Source organism: Lissotriton vulgaris, chromosome 11 (assembly GCF_964263255.1).
Source record: "Lissotriton vulgaris chromosome 11, aLisVul1.2, whole genome shotgun sequence".
Taxonomy (NCBI): domain Eukaryota; kingdom Metazoa; phylum Chordata; class Amphibia; order Caudata; family Salamandridae; genus Lissotriton; species Lissotriton vulgaris.
The window spans coordinates 611095886-611112704 of record NC_141699.1 but is presented as its reverse complement, the minus strand read 5'-3'; the positions used below and the strand labels follow the sequence as shown (position 1 = coordinate 611112704).

At 46.1% G+C, this 16819-nt stretch overlaps 1 protein-coding gene across 3 annotated transcripts in view; it reads right to left on the bottom strand.

The window, feature by feature from the left end:
• The window catches only part of U2SURP (U2 snRNP associated SURP domain containing), an 835376-nt gene that overhangs the window by 535696 nt on the left and 282861 nt on the right, over positions 1–16819 (bottom strand). For all 3 annotated transcript variants that reach the window (XM_086943721.1, XM_086943722.1, XM_086943723.1), the window contains one exon: positions 13876–13919. In XM_086943721.1, coding sequence (XP_086799847.1) covers positions 13876–13919 — 44 coding nt within the window. The remainder of the gene's footprint in view (positions 1–13875; positions 13920–16819) is intronic.

Below are 16819 nucleotides of genomic sequence, written 5' to 3'. Positions count from 1 at the left end.
ACGGATCCCTCGACCCCTCACAGTCCGGCTTCCGAGCCAATCACAGCACCGAGACCGCCCTCATCGCCGCCACCGATGACATCCGAGCCCTGATGGACAATGGAGAAACAGCGGCCCTCATCCTCCTAGACCTCTCCGCGGCATTCGACACGGTCTGCCACCGCACCCTAGTACAGCGCCTCAGCAACATCTGAATCCAGGACAAGGCGCTGGAATGGATCATCTCCTTCCTCGACGGAAGAACACAGAGAGTCCGCCTACCACCGTACAAGTCAGAGGCCTCCGAAGTCATCTGCGGCGTCCCTCAAGGATCATCTCTGAGCCCCACCCTCTTCAACGTCTACATGAGCCCCCTCGCGGCCATCGTACGCAAACACAACCTCAGCATAATCTCCTACGCCGACGACACCCAGCTGATCCTCTCCCTGACCAATGACCCCGCCTCCGCCAGAGCCAACCTGCACGAAGGGATGAAAGAGGTAGCCGAGTGGATGACGACCAGCCGCCTGAAACTGAACTCTGACAAGACGGAGGTCCTCATCCTGGGCTCTTCACCCTCCGCCTGGGACGACTCCTGGTGGCCTCCCGCCCTGGGCACCGCACCCAAACCGACAGATCATGCACGCAACCTGGGCTTCATCCTGGACTCCTCCCTCTCCATGACCAGGCAAGTCAACAACGTCTCCTCGGCGTGCTTCAACATCCTACGCATGCTACGGAAGATCTTCCGGTGGATCCCCACCGAGACCAGGAAGACCGTCACCCAGGCCCTCGTCACCAGCCGACTGGACTACGGCAACGCCCTCTACGCCGGTACCACCGCCAAGCTCCAGAAGAGACTCCAGCGGATCCAGAACGCCTCAGCCAGACTCATCCTCGACATCCCACGAACCAGCCACATCACCGGACATCTGAGAGACCTTCACTGGCTCCCCGTCAACAAAAGAATCACCTTCCGCCTCCTCACCCACGCACACAAAGCCCTACACGACCAAGGCCCGAGCTACCTCAACAGCCGGATCAACTTCTACGCTCCCAAACGCCACCTCCGATCAGCCAACCACGCCCTCGCCGCCGTCCCCCGCATCCGAAGAGCGACTACAGGAGGAAGGTCCTTCTCCTACCTGGCCGCCAAGACCTGGAACTCCCTCCCGACCGACCTGCGCCTGACCCAAGACCACCTCTATTTCAGGAAGAAGCTGAAGACCTGGCTGTTCGAGCAGTAGCGGCACCCCCTCCCCCCCCAGCGCCTTGAGACCCTACGGGTATGTAGCGCGCTATATAAGTGTCACTGATTGATTGATTGATTGGCACTAGGGTCCCCCCCTTAATTTTGCTCACTGAGTGAACCCCTGGTAGCTACCAGAGGGACTGTTAGTGGATAGTTTGGATGGTAACTAGCTGTTTAGAGCCTGTTCTGGGGTGGGGTAGTAGGGAGGATTTGGGGGTTGTTTTTGTGGTAGTTGGAGCCACCGGTGGGCCAATGCAGGGAGTGCAGTTGTGGAACAGGGACAGTCAAAACAATGGGGACATCACCCGAGTACAAATTCATTACGTAGAATGTGCGGGGTTACACACTATGTTGAGACGCCATAGGGTCCGTGCCTATTTGATGAGTAGAGGAGTGCAGATTGCCTTCCTCAAAGAAACCCATATAGACCGAGCTGAAGGCCAGGCATTACAGCGCAGGTGGAGGGGGCAGCTTTTTTATACAACGTATTCTGATTTTGCTAGGGGTGCACTGATTTGAGTGAGGGCGGGGTTCCCTTCCAGCCGATTCAGCAGATAGTGGATCCTGAAGGGAGGTTTGTGGCTGTTCTGGGGCGGTTGGATGGGAGGGACGTGTCATTATGCAGTGTGTATGCCGCTAATGTGGAACATGCGTCCTACTTTGCTCGATTGTCGGGGAAATTGGCACCATTTCTGACTGGTTCAGTGATTTTAGGAGGTGATTTCAACTCCCATCATAGATACTGAGATGGACAGATCGCACCCGCCGCTGCCCCAAGCACCTATACATAGGCTCTTGAAACTCCGGAGGGATTGGCAGGCTCAGTGGGGATTGATAAACACATGGCGTGCACAACATATAGGGGAGCAAGACTATTCTCATTTCTCTGCCCTGCACGACTTGCATGTGCGGCTGGACGCAATATTGTGCTCCCCAGACGTTCATGCGTTGGTACGCCATAGCGAAAACCTGGCGAGGATGATTTCGGATCATAATCCACTGCTATTGGCGTTGCGGTGGTCTCGAGGAAGGCCTGCAATCCCTACCTGGCGATTACTCCCAGAGGTCTTGGAGGACCCGGTGTTTCGTGCGGAGGTGCAGGAGGGTATAGAACATTATTTCCTCTGGAATGAGGGGACGGCTTTGACGTTTGCTCTGGAGTGGGATGCCTTTAAGGTGATGGTGGGGAGCTTGTGTATTGCCAAAACGACAGGAGTACGGAGAAGTCTTTTGCAGGATATAGAGGGAGGAACTGCAGCTACGTCGGGCGTAGAAGGCCCGCCCTAAGAATCCGGGAGCACAGGCCGAGGTCTTGGCTGTGAGAGAGGGGGTGGCGACACAAGTGGAGAGGTTGCGATGCTTTGACTATAAAGGGTACTTGGTACTCGCAGACGCGAAAAGGGATAAGGCAAGCTCTCTCCTGGCCTGGCTGGCCAACAAGGCCCGAGAGGTACGCCCATCCTGGCTTTGACCTCCGCCGCGGGGATGTCGGAGTACACCCAGCAGGGGATTAATGAGATGTTCTTGGAATACTATGCGAACCTATATGAGAGTAAGCTGCGAGATACAGGTGATGGGCTAGAGGATTTCTTGGCTGAGATAGGATTGCCACGCCTTGAAGAGGACCAGGCGGATACGTTGGGACAGGAGATCACAGTGGGGGAAATATGTAGTGCAATTAAACACATGGCGCGCAAGAAAACCCAGGGGGCAGATGGCTTGCCGATTTAATTTTACTTGACTTATGTCGATATCCTGCCCCCCAAACTGCTGGCGATTTATCGGGAGGCATGGGACGTGGGGAGATTGCCAGTTTCCACTCAGGCTATCATTATCCCTTGTTGGAACCAGGAAGAGACAACCTATCTAAGTCAGCCTACCGCCCTTTATCAATGCTAACAACTGATTATAAGATATTGAGTAGGATCGTTGCGACCCGGGTCCTTCCCTATATGGCGCAACTGGTCCATAATGACCAGGCGGGCTTTAATCCGAAGCGCACTACAGCAATTAATGTGCGATGCCTTATCCGGATTCCGGGGGAGGATCATAGCGAGACACGCACTGCAGTGGTTCTTTCTGTAGGTATTGAAAAGGCGTTCGACAGCCTAGAGTGGCCGTACTTTTACCGGGTCCTTCATGCATTCGGGCTGGGGGACTCCATCGTGGGGTGGACTGAGCTCCTTTACAGATCGTCGATGGCTTGAGTACAGACTGGTGTGACTATCTCTTCAACTTGCCGGGTGGGACGAGGGACGCATCAGGGGTGCCCGCTCTCTCCGTTGTTGTTTGCCTTGGCCATTGAGCCTTTGGCCGCCCATGCCAGTTGGGGAGGCATTATTCTGGTATAGACCTCAGTGGAGACACGCAGTTTATCTCCCTCTATGCGGATGACTTGTTCATCTTTCTCGCAAACACGGATACGGCCTTAGAGGATGCACGGCAATTACATGGCTTGGCAGTTCGGGCTGGACTGTTTCCAGGAGGCACAGGGTCAGACTGATTTGCATATGGTCATGTCTGAACTGGGGTGTTAGAGTGAGCTAAAGAATGATGATGGATTAACCCCAGGTCGGTTGACTGGGCTGAGTGCTTGTAATGTTCAATAGTCCGCCCATCATCCCCTTTAGTTTTGCTTTGATCGCCCTAAGTTGGCAGGGTATGCCCAGACATGGGTCCCTTGCTCACTTTGCCACTTGATTCAAGCTAGCCTGGCTGATTAGTCAGAAACCGGTCCCAGGATGCTTGTTTCCGGTCCAGGGAAGACACGGCTTGGCAGTTCGGGCTGGACTGTTCACATGAGGCACAGGGTCAGACTAATTTGCATATGGCCATGTCTGAACTGGGCTGGTGGAGTGAGCTAAAGAATGATGATGGATTAAACCCAGATCAGTTTACTGGAGGTTAGTGCTTGGAATGTTCAACACTCCGTCCATCATCCCATTTGGTTTTGTTTTGCCAATGAATAGCATAACTTGATGAGGAGTACGATCCAGGGAGTGATGGTCCTTTTCTGAACAGCCTTCCGTTTTACACAGAACCTCAAAGAGCTGATCGTCCACCAGGTGCTCCCTGTTATGATCAGTAGAAAAGATTAGTGCTTTTCTGTGGGTCCAAGAAATGGAGTCTCTGTTCCTCCTTAGAGGGGTAGGAGGAGAACAAAATGCCAGCGGGGTGATGATTTAGCAGATGTGGAACGGTTTCAACTTTAGGCCAGAATAATGCTCATGTCCATAGAACCAGCTTGTCTGGGAAGAAGGTGGTATACAGTAGACTGACACAAAGCCTAGAGCTTGCTCATTAGTCACACCAATGTTATGGGAACGCGATCACAGTCTTAAGGGTTAGAAGCTGCACAGAACAGCTGTAACGTGGCTCAAAGGGAGTACACATCAAATATGTGAGGTCCAAGTTAAAGTCCCACTACCTCATGATGAAGGGAGAGGAAGTAAAAAAGCAAAGACTTTTCAAAAAACGCATCACAACCATTGATTTAAACAATGAGGGATGGTTCGGGAACTGCAAAAAGGCAGAAAGGTATCACCTAACTATGTCCAAAGCAAAGCCTTGCCAGATAAGACAATACAGACAAGACAATGTCAAATACCTTAGCCACATTAAAATCACAAATATGTCTCCATAACAGACATACAGTTTTTGTGAAGGAATGGCTGGCTGCTAAGTCAACATTAACCACTTCCTGAGGAAGGTTGATGATGGTCAACTGCCGCCGCTCAATCGCTGTGCATCAAGGTAGAGATTGCCATGGGTCAGGTTCATACCCAGTCAAGTTGCTGTGAAATCAGGTCCTCCCGGAGGGGCAGCTATTCACAGGACAGACGCTCAAGCCCAGGTTTTCTGGATACCATACTCTTCATATCCAATCCGGGCCACTAGGATGACTTGGGTCTGATTAGTCCTGATCTTCTTCAGAACTCGGGTGGGAAGGCATGCAGGAGTCCAGAGTTCCACTTCAGGCGGAACAAGTCTCCTAACTAGAGAAGCCTTGAAAATTCCAACAAGCAGAAGCAACAACATTGCTCGTTGCTGTTATCGGTGGCAAATAGATAGAGCCAATGTTCTCCCCATCCGCAGAAGAGAACCTACACCACCTCAGAATGTAACTGCCACTCGTGGTCGACTAGGCATCGACCGCTAAGCTTGCCAGCTCTGCCATTCAAAGATCCTGCCAGGTGGTTCACCAAGAAGGACTATCCTCCATTGATGGTCCACCCGGTTCCAGAGGCATAGTGCCTATAAGTACAAGATCCGGACCCAACACCACCCTGCTTGTTGCAATACCACATGGGTGTGGTAGTGTATGTAAGCAACTGCACCAGCCTCCCTTTGATGGACAAAAGGAAGGTTTTCAACACAAGCGGCTGGCCTTCAACCTCGGGGGTTCTATGGTGCCGGGCCACCGCCACAGACCAACGCCTATGCTCTCCACGTCTCCCAAATGGCCACCCCCAACCCAGAAGGAACGCATCAGTCACCACTGTCAGCTATAGGTAGAGTAGGGAGAGGGGTCTGACGCCGACTAATTACGGTACAGTAGCCACTACTGCAGATCTTTCGGAGTCCCCTCTGAGATCTGGACGTAGTCAGAGAGGTCAACCTGAGACTTCAGATCCCCCTGCAGAGCCTGCATATGCCCCCTTGCATACTAGACTACCAGAATGTAGGAGGTCATCAGTCACCTCAGGGTCCTCCTCATTGACAAGGACAAAGGCTGAAAGATCATAGCCAGAATGTCCTGAACTCTCCTTTCCAGGGGAAGGGCACAAAACCGAACTGTTTCCGGAATTGCTCTGATGAAAGGGAGCATCTGAGTAGTCAGGTGTGACTTTGGCACGTTCATAATGAACCCCAAAGATAACGGGAAGTTTGCCGTGATCTGGAGGTAGTGGAGTACTGCCAGTCGACAAGGTAGGGGGAAGACTGAACTTCGAAAGTGCACTGCTACCTTCACTGTCACTTTTGTGAACACCCAAGATGCGCTGGTGAGACCAAAGGGGAGCACAGCAAACTTAAAATGCCCCATCATGAACTGAAGGTTCAACACCACTTCCAGTTTCCAGGAACAACTGCAGCCAAGACCTTGCCCACTATATGCATTTTGAAGAGGGCGCAGGTCTAAAATAGGACAAAGGCCTCCGTCCTTTGTCACTAGGAAGCAGTGGGAATATCAACCACGACCTACTTCCAGGGCAGGAATCGTCTCAATAGCCAATTTGGGCAAAAGAGCTTACACTTCCATCTGTAAGATGGGCATATGGGCCTCCGTCAATCGCTCTGGGGATATGGATGGTATGGCACTGAATGGAGAGGTGTAACCCTTCCGAACTATCTGCAGAACCCACCTGTCTGAAGTTATGCCTTGGCAAAAATAATCTGATCTTGACCCCAACATGGTGGCTGTACTCCACTAAGGGCACACTAAAGAGGCAGGTGGGACTGCAGGGGAGAGTGGCAATGGGGGAGGGAATTGAGTAGGCTGAGTGGCTCGCTGACTGTCTGCACAGTTGGTGGACACTGCAGCCGCGAGACTGCAGATCACTTAGCTGGGAATAAATTGCCTGATGGTATGGAGTAACACTGACGAAGTAGGGATGTGGAATTCCTATAGCCTGATGCCCAGGACATATTGTTTGAGGTCAAGGGCAAACCCCTTGGCTGCCAGTTTGCAGTACCACATTATGGATCAGGGAAGGGCATTTTCTGCAGTTAAGGTAATATTTGTATCCATGTGTTAATGCTGTTCAAACTTGTATTCATGATTCATTAATGCAAAGCCTTTGTTATTAGGGTGAGCGCTCTAAGTAAATGGTGTAAGCTCAAGACTGCATTACTAACAGCGGTTCAAGTATAAAAATATGTACACACATTTTCAAAGTTTAGGAATATGAGGCTATGTATAATGCTCCCAGAATGCTCTCTGATTAGATGCACATATTTGCAGAATGTTGAAAGCAAGATAGATGATTCTTTGCTTCCAAAATAAAATCTTAATAAAAAATAAAAGCAGGAAAAATAATATTTTGCTAAACTACTGTAAAAGTTCAGGTACCATTTCTTTGCAGCATCATTTAGTAACGGGTTGACGCATGCTTGTATTTCCTAAACATATTCATAATGGAAAATCAGTGTAAAGTGTTTCAATAAGATTATGGGGAAAAAAATAAACAAACATTGGCAAAGCAAGTAGGTCTGAAACTGATGGTCAGCTTTTTAGTTTTGTAAAGCCTTATTGGTGTGGGCCCTCACCATTACAATAAACATTGGCAAAAGGAAAATTTGTTTTTGGTCTCACAAAGCACACACTGACACAGTAGTTACTAGCACTGAGCAAAACTACTTTGTGTGCAGATATGCTCCTTGCGAAAGAGCAGAATGCTGTCACTCTCAGTGAAGCCAGCCGATACAGAGAGAGAGAGACAGAATTTAAATAAATACAAAAGGTCACAGACCAAATTAGGGGCGTAATTATTAAAGAAAGTCTCAAAAGTGCACCCATAGTATATGGCCTTGCATTAAGTGCAGCTATAAACTCTTTGTGACTTCCCAAGAATTTACAGGAGGACAAGAAATAGTACTCCTATCAAATATGTATGAACTGCATTTTAGCATGAGCAAATATGCATGTTTAGATTTGCTCATGAGAAAATCTGAGTGTTTGCATGTTCACTTTTCCTCCAACCACTTTTTTTTCCCAACTCTGGAAGAAGGTTTACATCTTCCATGGTCAGGAGTAAATTTCCAACATTTATCAGCATGGGAAAAGATTAGAGAAGAGTTGTTAAAAACTCTTAAAACATGCATGTTAGTAGGTTCGCACAGATTCAAAAGGGTATTCAAACTCTGGAACTATTGCTTATCACTAGCTTCAGCCCCAGTATGTAGATCTGCGGAAACATGGCAACATAAGGGGATTGCAAGTCCATACCTACTATGGTATGAGCCCTGGCATAATCAGAGAGGCTATATCATAGCTCTTATATAATGAGATTGCTGCCATAATTTGTCGCCGCACTACATGGCACCAACGGGACAAGTGGATTTTGTTACTGGACAAGTAGATTTATGAAGCAAAATGCCCCATGTACAAGTAGATATTTTGTTAAATTCCACACCCCTGCGAAGCCACGAAAGGAACAGTAGGGCTGATGCAGTCGGCAAGGAGGGGTGCCCAAGGCCAGGTTGCATGCTGTAGCCCTGCTCTCCATGAACTGCTCGAGAGCAGAATCTACTTGCCTACAAAAAGCCAAGCCCAGTAAAAGGCCATGTCTTTTAGGGACGACTGGACATCGCCTGAATAATCGAATGACCACAACCAGGCGTGGTGACTAATGGAGACACTGGTGCCAATGGCTTATCCAGTGGAATCGAAGTGTCCAAGCCACAATGAATTGTGAATGGAGACCTTGGTCGGGGTCGTAGTGGCACCAACTCCGAGTCACAGAGCCCAATGGGCACCATGTCCTCCAATATCCATGTTGGCTTCGGCGTCGAGGCTTCGGTCACTCGCTAAGCATGGCACCAAAGTCTGAGGAGGCCCAGTGCTTGATTAAGTAAGGTCCAGCGGTGGATTCCGAAAGTCCAACTGGTGCTGAAGGTGAACCTGCTGGCAGTATCCCAGATGGAGCGTCTCTCTGCTGCTTGGGGCCCATAAGCGCACCAGAGTGAGCAGATAAGGATCAGAAAAGTCAGAGCATGGCTTCGCAGAACTCTTCGATCAGCCTCAGTGCAGCAGACCACTGGGATATGCTGCTGGATGTGCACTGAGGTAAACAGACTTCAGGAGCGAGATCGAATGGCATTGCAACACCCTCATGTGTTGATACAAGCAAAGGGTTAGGAGTAATGCAGCAAGTCTTGGCGCCTCTAATTGCAACGTAAGTGTAAACCAAGAACAAATAATGAACGGTGCTACAGATAAGAGGCTAACCCAAAACCTCCAAACTAGACCGAAGTCCTTGAAACAATTATACAGATAACCTGTGCACACGCAATTTTCATTGACAGTATTAATACTGTGTGTATTACAAAAGCATCACAATCACAATGGACTAAATGACGTTTTCTTTCCGTATGGTTTATTTGTCTTTCAGGTGCCCAGCCAACACGTGTTTCGTCAGGGTGTAACCCAAGACTTCTTCAGGTCTATTGGACAGATGGCTAGAGTGTCATGGTCTCTCTACGCCGGTATTACTTCCGTCCCGGCTGTGGCATCAATCAATCAATAGACAAAATGGTGATCGGGAATAGACTGGTCAGTACCAAATTCGGAGCACTTATAATACTCCTGTCCGCGCAGCAAATCAGCAATTCCACTTGCGGCGTAGTTCTGCTTCTGGAGCCGGACCCTCATGTGTTCTCAGGAGAATGCAAGTGGCGGGGAGGGGCCGAATGGATTTTTAATGTTTTTTTCTTCGACTTACACAAAGATTTGTAATGCGAAGTCGACAGATCTTGGGAAGGCCTTCCAGACTGGGGAATGGACCCGAAACAATCTTTCAATTTTGTACAGGTCTCACCTCAAAGTCTTTCTGCGTTTGGCGAGAATTTCATCTCGCAGTCTTGAATGTCCTTCGGGATCATAAACACATTTACTGAAGGCCTTCAAGTAGTGGCCAAACCCCAAGCACCACAGGAAAACCTGATCAGGATATGTTACAGACATTTGCTTGAACCATCCAACAGTGCTTAAAACCTGTTGTTTTGGGAGGTGACATTTGCCTTGCACATAGATGAATAGAATTTTATTTTTAGGTACACTGTTTCAAGGAGCTGAAAGGTAGCTCCAGATCTGCATCTGGTGGCACAAAAATAAATTAATAAACGTCAATTCGCAGGAGTAGCATTTATATGGACCACACACGTCATTTCTGGAGAGGAACGTCAGTGCGAAGCCACACAGAGGCACCAACCAGGGTACAGAGGTACTGCTGATAAAAGTTTGCAAATTCGGCTCGGGGAAAATTCAAAAGGAAGAATCTGCGGTTAGAAGGCTTCATTAGAAAATGCATTTTCTGCATGTGATTGGAATAATTCTCAAATAGCTATACCGCCTTTTAAAAAGGGACACTTCCACGCATCATTTTTATGAATTGAATTTTTCAGGAACAGCGCCAATTGGAAGGAGAAACCACACACTCCTTTTCATTTGTAGCCACGGAAAGTCTGTGATTGTCCTACTTTCCACCTCTTGATGTGAAGAACTCCTTACTTTTAAAGTTGAAGTACTTTTTTTTAGGACTAGCTTGACAGTGAAGCTGTCTGCAGGATCTAACATTTCCACTGCTTTGAAAAATATATAGTATGCATTTTGGCTCCACCCAGAGGAGTATTTCTCTCTAACCTCATGCAGTTTGCTATTTAGTACATCATTCCACCTCCTGTGGAAAGCCAACATTGCAATACACGGACTACTATTTTACATCTCAAAAGTACACTGAATCATCCCCCATTAAGCTTCTCTCACAGAGATATTGAATACAGAAAGCCACCATCTATGTTTTTTTTACAGCAGCAAGCACAGAAGCAAGACCTACTGGCTTTGTCAATACTTGTTTAGTTATACAGTTTTAAAGGCCCCCACCACGAAACCCACTGGGCAACTAGGTGGTTTGCAAATTATGTTAATCAGTTGTGTGAATAGGTCTTGAAAAATTGGAACGAAAATGATGATTTACAGAAGGGTAATGTGGGAAGAGAATTACAAAGGGGAGTGTGGAGCACCTGGAGGGGGGGATGGATCATATGTTTATTGAGGTTACCTGGCTGATAGCAATCCTTGTAAAGCCGAAGTAGCGTGACTAAATGTATTGATTTAAAAAGAGGACTTAAGTATCTGCAAGTCAAATCACTCAATATAATGCCACACCGTCTATATGCCTGGTCATGAAAAAGCAAAGCAGAAGACTGGGATAAGGCTTTCTTCTAATTACACAAAACTGCATCACAGAGAGCCTCACTCAGAGTTAAAGGTCTAGGATGGAAGTAAGAACACAAAACTCCTCCATTATACTATTTTGCTTCTGGTATCAGAAACTTTGGCCGTATTAAAAGTTAAAAAGCAAAGTTACTGATCTTGGCCAAAGGCAGGGCTTGCATGAAATGATTTGTAACCAAAAGCCCTGCTCATGAGGCGTCAGCCTACAGGAGTACAGATTAACACTAATGAATTAACTATACATGCCAACACTCAAGCACCTGCAAACCAAATTAACAAATGCATAATGCTATTTATTCCATGTTAAAGAATGGATGGCTCAGTTAGTAAAGACTAATGGAATTTCATATGAGTGCAATACAGGCATATCCTACCAAAGTTACTATTCAACCAAGAAAATAAACAAGTTTCACAGGATCACAAATTAGATTGGTCAAGCAATGCTGCCCATAAAATGTGTTTGGCTGCAACTATATTTCAAGGACAGTATCTGGTATGCGTAGTGTCTGTATAGTGCCCAAAGCTAATTGAGGACAATACACTCACTTCCATTAACACTTAATTGACTTTCAGTCAAGTTGATATTTTGTGCGACAGTATTTCATTAATTTCTAGACAGCAGTATTAACAGAATAATGACGAACACAAGCAATGTGTTAATCCACTGAGTGTTTACAGTCAGTGGGAATGGTGAAAATAATAGCAACATTGCCATTTGTTATCAAATTTAGTGAACAAGGGCTTCCCCTACTACCAAGGAATATATATCTCATTATGAAAGGAATTAATGAACAGAGGGAAAAGAAGTAATTGGAAAAACAAGTAAAAATCACCTGCAATATTTAATATTACAAGGACATATAACCTTTGAAACCTACTTTTGTCACAGGAATACAAATTGATGAATCAAGTTAATCAAAGTGTGGGCCATATGGTGAAGGCAATATATGACAGTGGAACTGAAGACACATTTAACAGTATTCAGGTGCAGAGATTGAATTGGATATTAGTCTGAGGCAAAAAAGATAAATACAGGAGAGACATCAACCTTGCCCAAAATAGAAAACTAATAAAGCACAAGCACAGCAAGGGATCCTCCTTTCCTGCCAAGAATGAACATTTTTAAAAGAAAGTTACAGGGGAAGATAAGAAGGGTTACATCCAGGGCTCTCGCACAGCATCAATAGTTTGAGGTGTAATTTCATTAGTTAAAAAACAAGGATAGGCTCTAGGATTCTCGCGGACAAGAAAACTTAAAATTATAATTAATTCTAAGCAACTAAGTTCAGAGTTTAGTATACTTTGAAGAGGAAATGTTTTAAGTTTTCCTTTCAATATGCATTTTTACAGACCATAAGTAATCCCCCTTTGCAGGCTTTAGCATTCTTATATATGGCATGAGTAACTGCTGAGCAAGGTCTGTCAAATGAGTGAAACAAAGTCTTGTTTTTTTCTCCAGCAGAGAATAGTAAAAATTGAATGGATCCATCTTATTTCAGGACACTAGCATGAAAAGCAGGAAAATCCATTATTTGGCAAGAGATGATCGATCATTTTGCTGTGAAAGAATATCAGAAAATGAATCAAGGTACTGAGTTTCCACAGCAAAACTACTGAAATTAACATGCCTTTAAGAAAGTTAATTTAAAAATAGATTCTGCTCAGGTTTTCATTTACAACTAAGCATTATGTATTTGGCCATTATATTACAGAGCAACATTATTTGACTTAGTTGGGCTTTGAAGGTAGTTCGTTTACAAGCCTTAAATAGCCACATGTTTGTGTGTCAGAAATGTTAATGACATCAAAAAGAGTGTTGTACAAACGGTTGACAAGTGCATTAGTTAACCAAATGCCTTGAGTAGGCCAACAAATAAAAAATAAAAAAACATCTTTCAATCATATTAAAAGCACAAATTACTGGAGATGATCGTACCACGTCTGGTCAAAAAGTGTATACTTTCTCAATCGATCCCTTGATGTTTTCCTGGTCCCTCGCTGCTGCGGACGATTCAGCTGTTGTTTCTCACCAAGGCCAATGTCAAAGCTCATAGAAAATTTGGTATGTGGAGAATTTTTAATGATTCAGCGAGTGATGTGCTCTGTCCTTGGGGGATAAAAGCTTTAGCTTGACTGAGCAAGAGTATACCGCAATATATTTCTGTGTGTACTTCATGGGAAAAGGAGGATGCAAATATATTCTTATCCAAATTTAGTAGCTATTCTCTTTCTGTATCATAATAGGTTTGTTTCTCCATACTCGAAGAAAAAGCAAGACGGTTTACTGCACAAGAATGCAAACAAGGAGTTGCATGCGAAAGATACACAATATAAGACAGCATTAGCAATGTATCTACAAAAACAATCAATATATCTATTAGCATCCATGCAAGAAAAAAAGTTGTTTAATTAAGCACAAAATCAACTTGCTGCCTTGCTCCCATGTGTCAGTTAAAAAAATAAACATATACTTTACTAAAGATTAAACAAATTAAGCTCACTGAAATACAAGCCTGACAAAGGAAAAAACAAAATTATTGGGGAATATGTAACTGGTCATATCCTGACATATAAAGGAACCATTGCTCAGTGAAGCTATTACCTTCCTGTAGGACCACAATTCACTTTTTTCAATTCAGAAGGGGCATTTTCTATATTGTTATCAGAAATAATAAAGAAAAACATGTACCTTTCTGTTGGGATAACCACTTTGACTATGGCTTGCGACAGAGTCTGTATATGAAGTCACATCAGATAATAAACATAGAATATGTGAGTATTGTTAACAAGGAAGAAGCAAAAAATATACATATGCATTAAAATATGACATTATCATACATTCATTCTGCAGCCAAATAACTGCTGCAAAGTGTTCTACAACTAAAATCACATACACTATAACGGAACTGTGTTTTACTGCTAGCATCACTATCAAAATGAAAATAAACACACCAAATTACATACTACACCAAGTATTGTAAATGATATAAGGGACTTACAATTACTATACATTTCTGAAATGTCCACCCACAAAAACAAATCTGTTTTTCTTCTTTATGGTAGTTTACAATGTGAAAAAGAGATAGCATGCTACTTAATGAACAAGTTACTTACCTTCAGAAAGGCCTTATCTGGTAGAGATCTGATCTAGCAGCAGATTCCTTAACTTTGAACTTCCAGGCATCAGGCTGAATCGGGAAGATTTTTGATAGCAGTACCCCTGTGGGCCTGTAGATGCCGTTGGTCGACTCCGCCTGACTTAGTCTGTGTCGTGTTCATTGTCATCGTAACATCCGCGTCGTCAATACAACTGCCACTCTAGCACGCTGACGTTAGTACTTTTCACAACTTTCCAAGCCAGAAGCACAGCGCCATGAAGTGACAGACCATGGTGTATTAAAAAAGACAATTGGGGCCCTAAAAGGGAACAACCCTGACACTAAAAAAAAATCCACAGTGCGGGGAGGATGAGTGGGTTGGTAAGGAATCTGCGGCTACATCATGTCTCTACCAGATAAGGTGTTACCGAAGGCAGTAAATTGTCCATCTAGCCGCAGATTCAATATCTTCCCCGGAGGTGGTACAGCGGAAAAGCTGTAAACCTGGAAATCCTGCACGAGAGCAGCAAAACAGGAGCTCCCTGCGAATCCAAACAATTTCATATGGTGAACGTGTGCGGGATGCCCAAGTGACAGCTTGACAGATATCCACAATTTGGACACCACGCTGGAGCACCGTGGTGGCTGCTTTTGCCCTAGTAGAATGGGCCCTAGGCCTTCAGGAGGTTATTCCTTTGTTAAGGCGTAACATATTTTGATACCCAGGATTATATGGTCCTCTTTTGGACATTACGCCCCTTCTTTGCTTCCATGAACCTTAGAGTTGGCCATCCACCTGAAAATCCTTTGTGCGATCAAGGTAGAATGATAAAGCTCTTTTTAGGTCCAGACGGTGGAGACGCTCCTCTTCCTTAGAAGGATGCAGAGGTGCACAGAAAGTGAGCAGAGTAACAGACTGTTCCAGATGGAAGTGTGTTACCACCTTAGGTAGAAAAGATGTCCTAGTCCAGAGAACCACTTTGTCTGGAAAGACAGTCAGGTAAGGAGGCTGCGATGACCGTGCCTGCAGTTCGCTCACCCTCCTGGCAAAGGTGATTGACACCAAAAAGGCTGTGTTGATAGTGAGCAGCCGTAGAGGCTAGTTGTGCAGTGTCTCGAATGGCGCGCACATCAAAAAGTTAAGAAGCAAGTTAAGGTCCCACTGTGGCATATGAAAAGGGAAAGGGGGAAACAAACGGGTTAACCCCTTTGAAATTCTTTGCACAAGACGGGTTTTAAAAAGTGAAGGTCGATCTGGCAGCAAAAGAAAGGCAAATAGGGCTGAAAGGTAGCCCTTCAGAGTGCCCAGAGAAGAGCCCTGCTGGGCCAAGTAAAGAATAAACTGGAGGGGCAGATAAGGGGTCAATTGACCTTTCTGTACAATATTTACAAAATATGTTCCATCAGCAGGCGTACAATGACTTCGTGGAGGGACAGCTGGATGCCAGGATAACTTTGCAGACTTCTGCAGGAAGGTCAAAAGCGGTCAGCTGTTGCAGCTCAATCTTCATGCAAGGAGACAGAGAAGAGTGGACAGGTTAGAGTGGGGAACCCTCCACTGCTGCTGCGACAGACTATCCTCCCGAAGGAGCAGCCGTATCGGAGGATCGATGCTCAATGACAGAAGCTCAGGGTACCAGACTCTCCATGCCCATTTAGGAGCCACAAGAACGACTTGTGCTTGGTCGCTCCTGATCTTCTTGAGCACACTGGGCAGAAGTGGTATGGGCGGAAAGGATTCCTGGAAGCCTGAGCTCCACTCGAAATTAAATACGTCGCCAAGCGAGAGCTGCTTGTGGAAACTCCAACGTGCAAAACTGCTGACATTGCCCATTCTCTTCGAAAGCGAGCAGATCTAACCAAGGCTCTTCATTGCACCACTTCTAGATGGAGACGTCACTCGTGATCCGCAAGGCACCGTCGGCTGCGTTAGTCCACTCTGTCGTTTAGAGAACCAGCCAGATGTTGAACTACTAGGGAAAAGCCCAGTCAAGAGACGCAGGGCCTCTTTACTGAGGGTCCACAACCCCACACAGCCCTGTTTGTTGCAGTACCACATGGCAGTAGTGTTGCCCGTGAGGACTTGAAATAGCCTTCCCTTGATGGATGGCAAAACGGCTTTCAGTGCTAATCGAATCGCTCGAAGCTCCAACAGGAAGATATGGAGCCTGGCTTCCACCGAAGACCAGAGTCTTCTGATCTCCAAATCCCCCATTCCAGAAGAGACCCATCCGTCACTATTGTGAGTTCTGGTTGGGGAAGGGAGAGGGAGGGATCTGCCTCTGACCAAATCGCGGTTTGTTAGCGACCACTAGAGGTCTTTCGCAGTGCCCTCCGATATCTGAACCAGGTAGGTTAGATTTCCCTGATGCTGTGCCCATTGGAACTTCAGGCCCCACTGTAGAGTCTGCATGTGCCATCTGGCATGGTCCACAAGCAGAATGCAGGAGGACATGAGGCCTCAGAGTCATTCTCACCAAAATCCAGGATAGAGACTGAAACATCGGTATCATAGCCTGAATATCCTGGACTTGC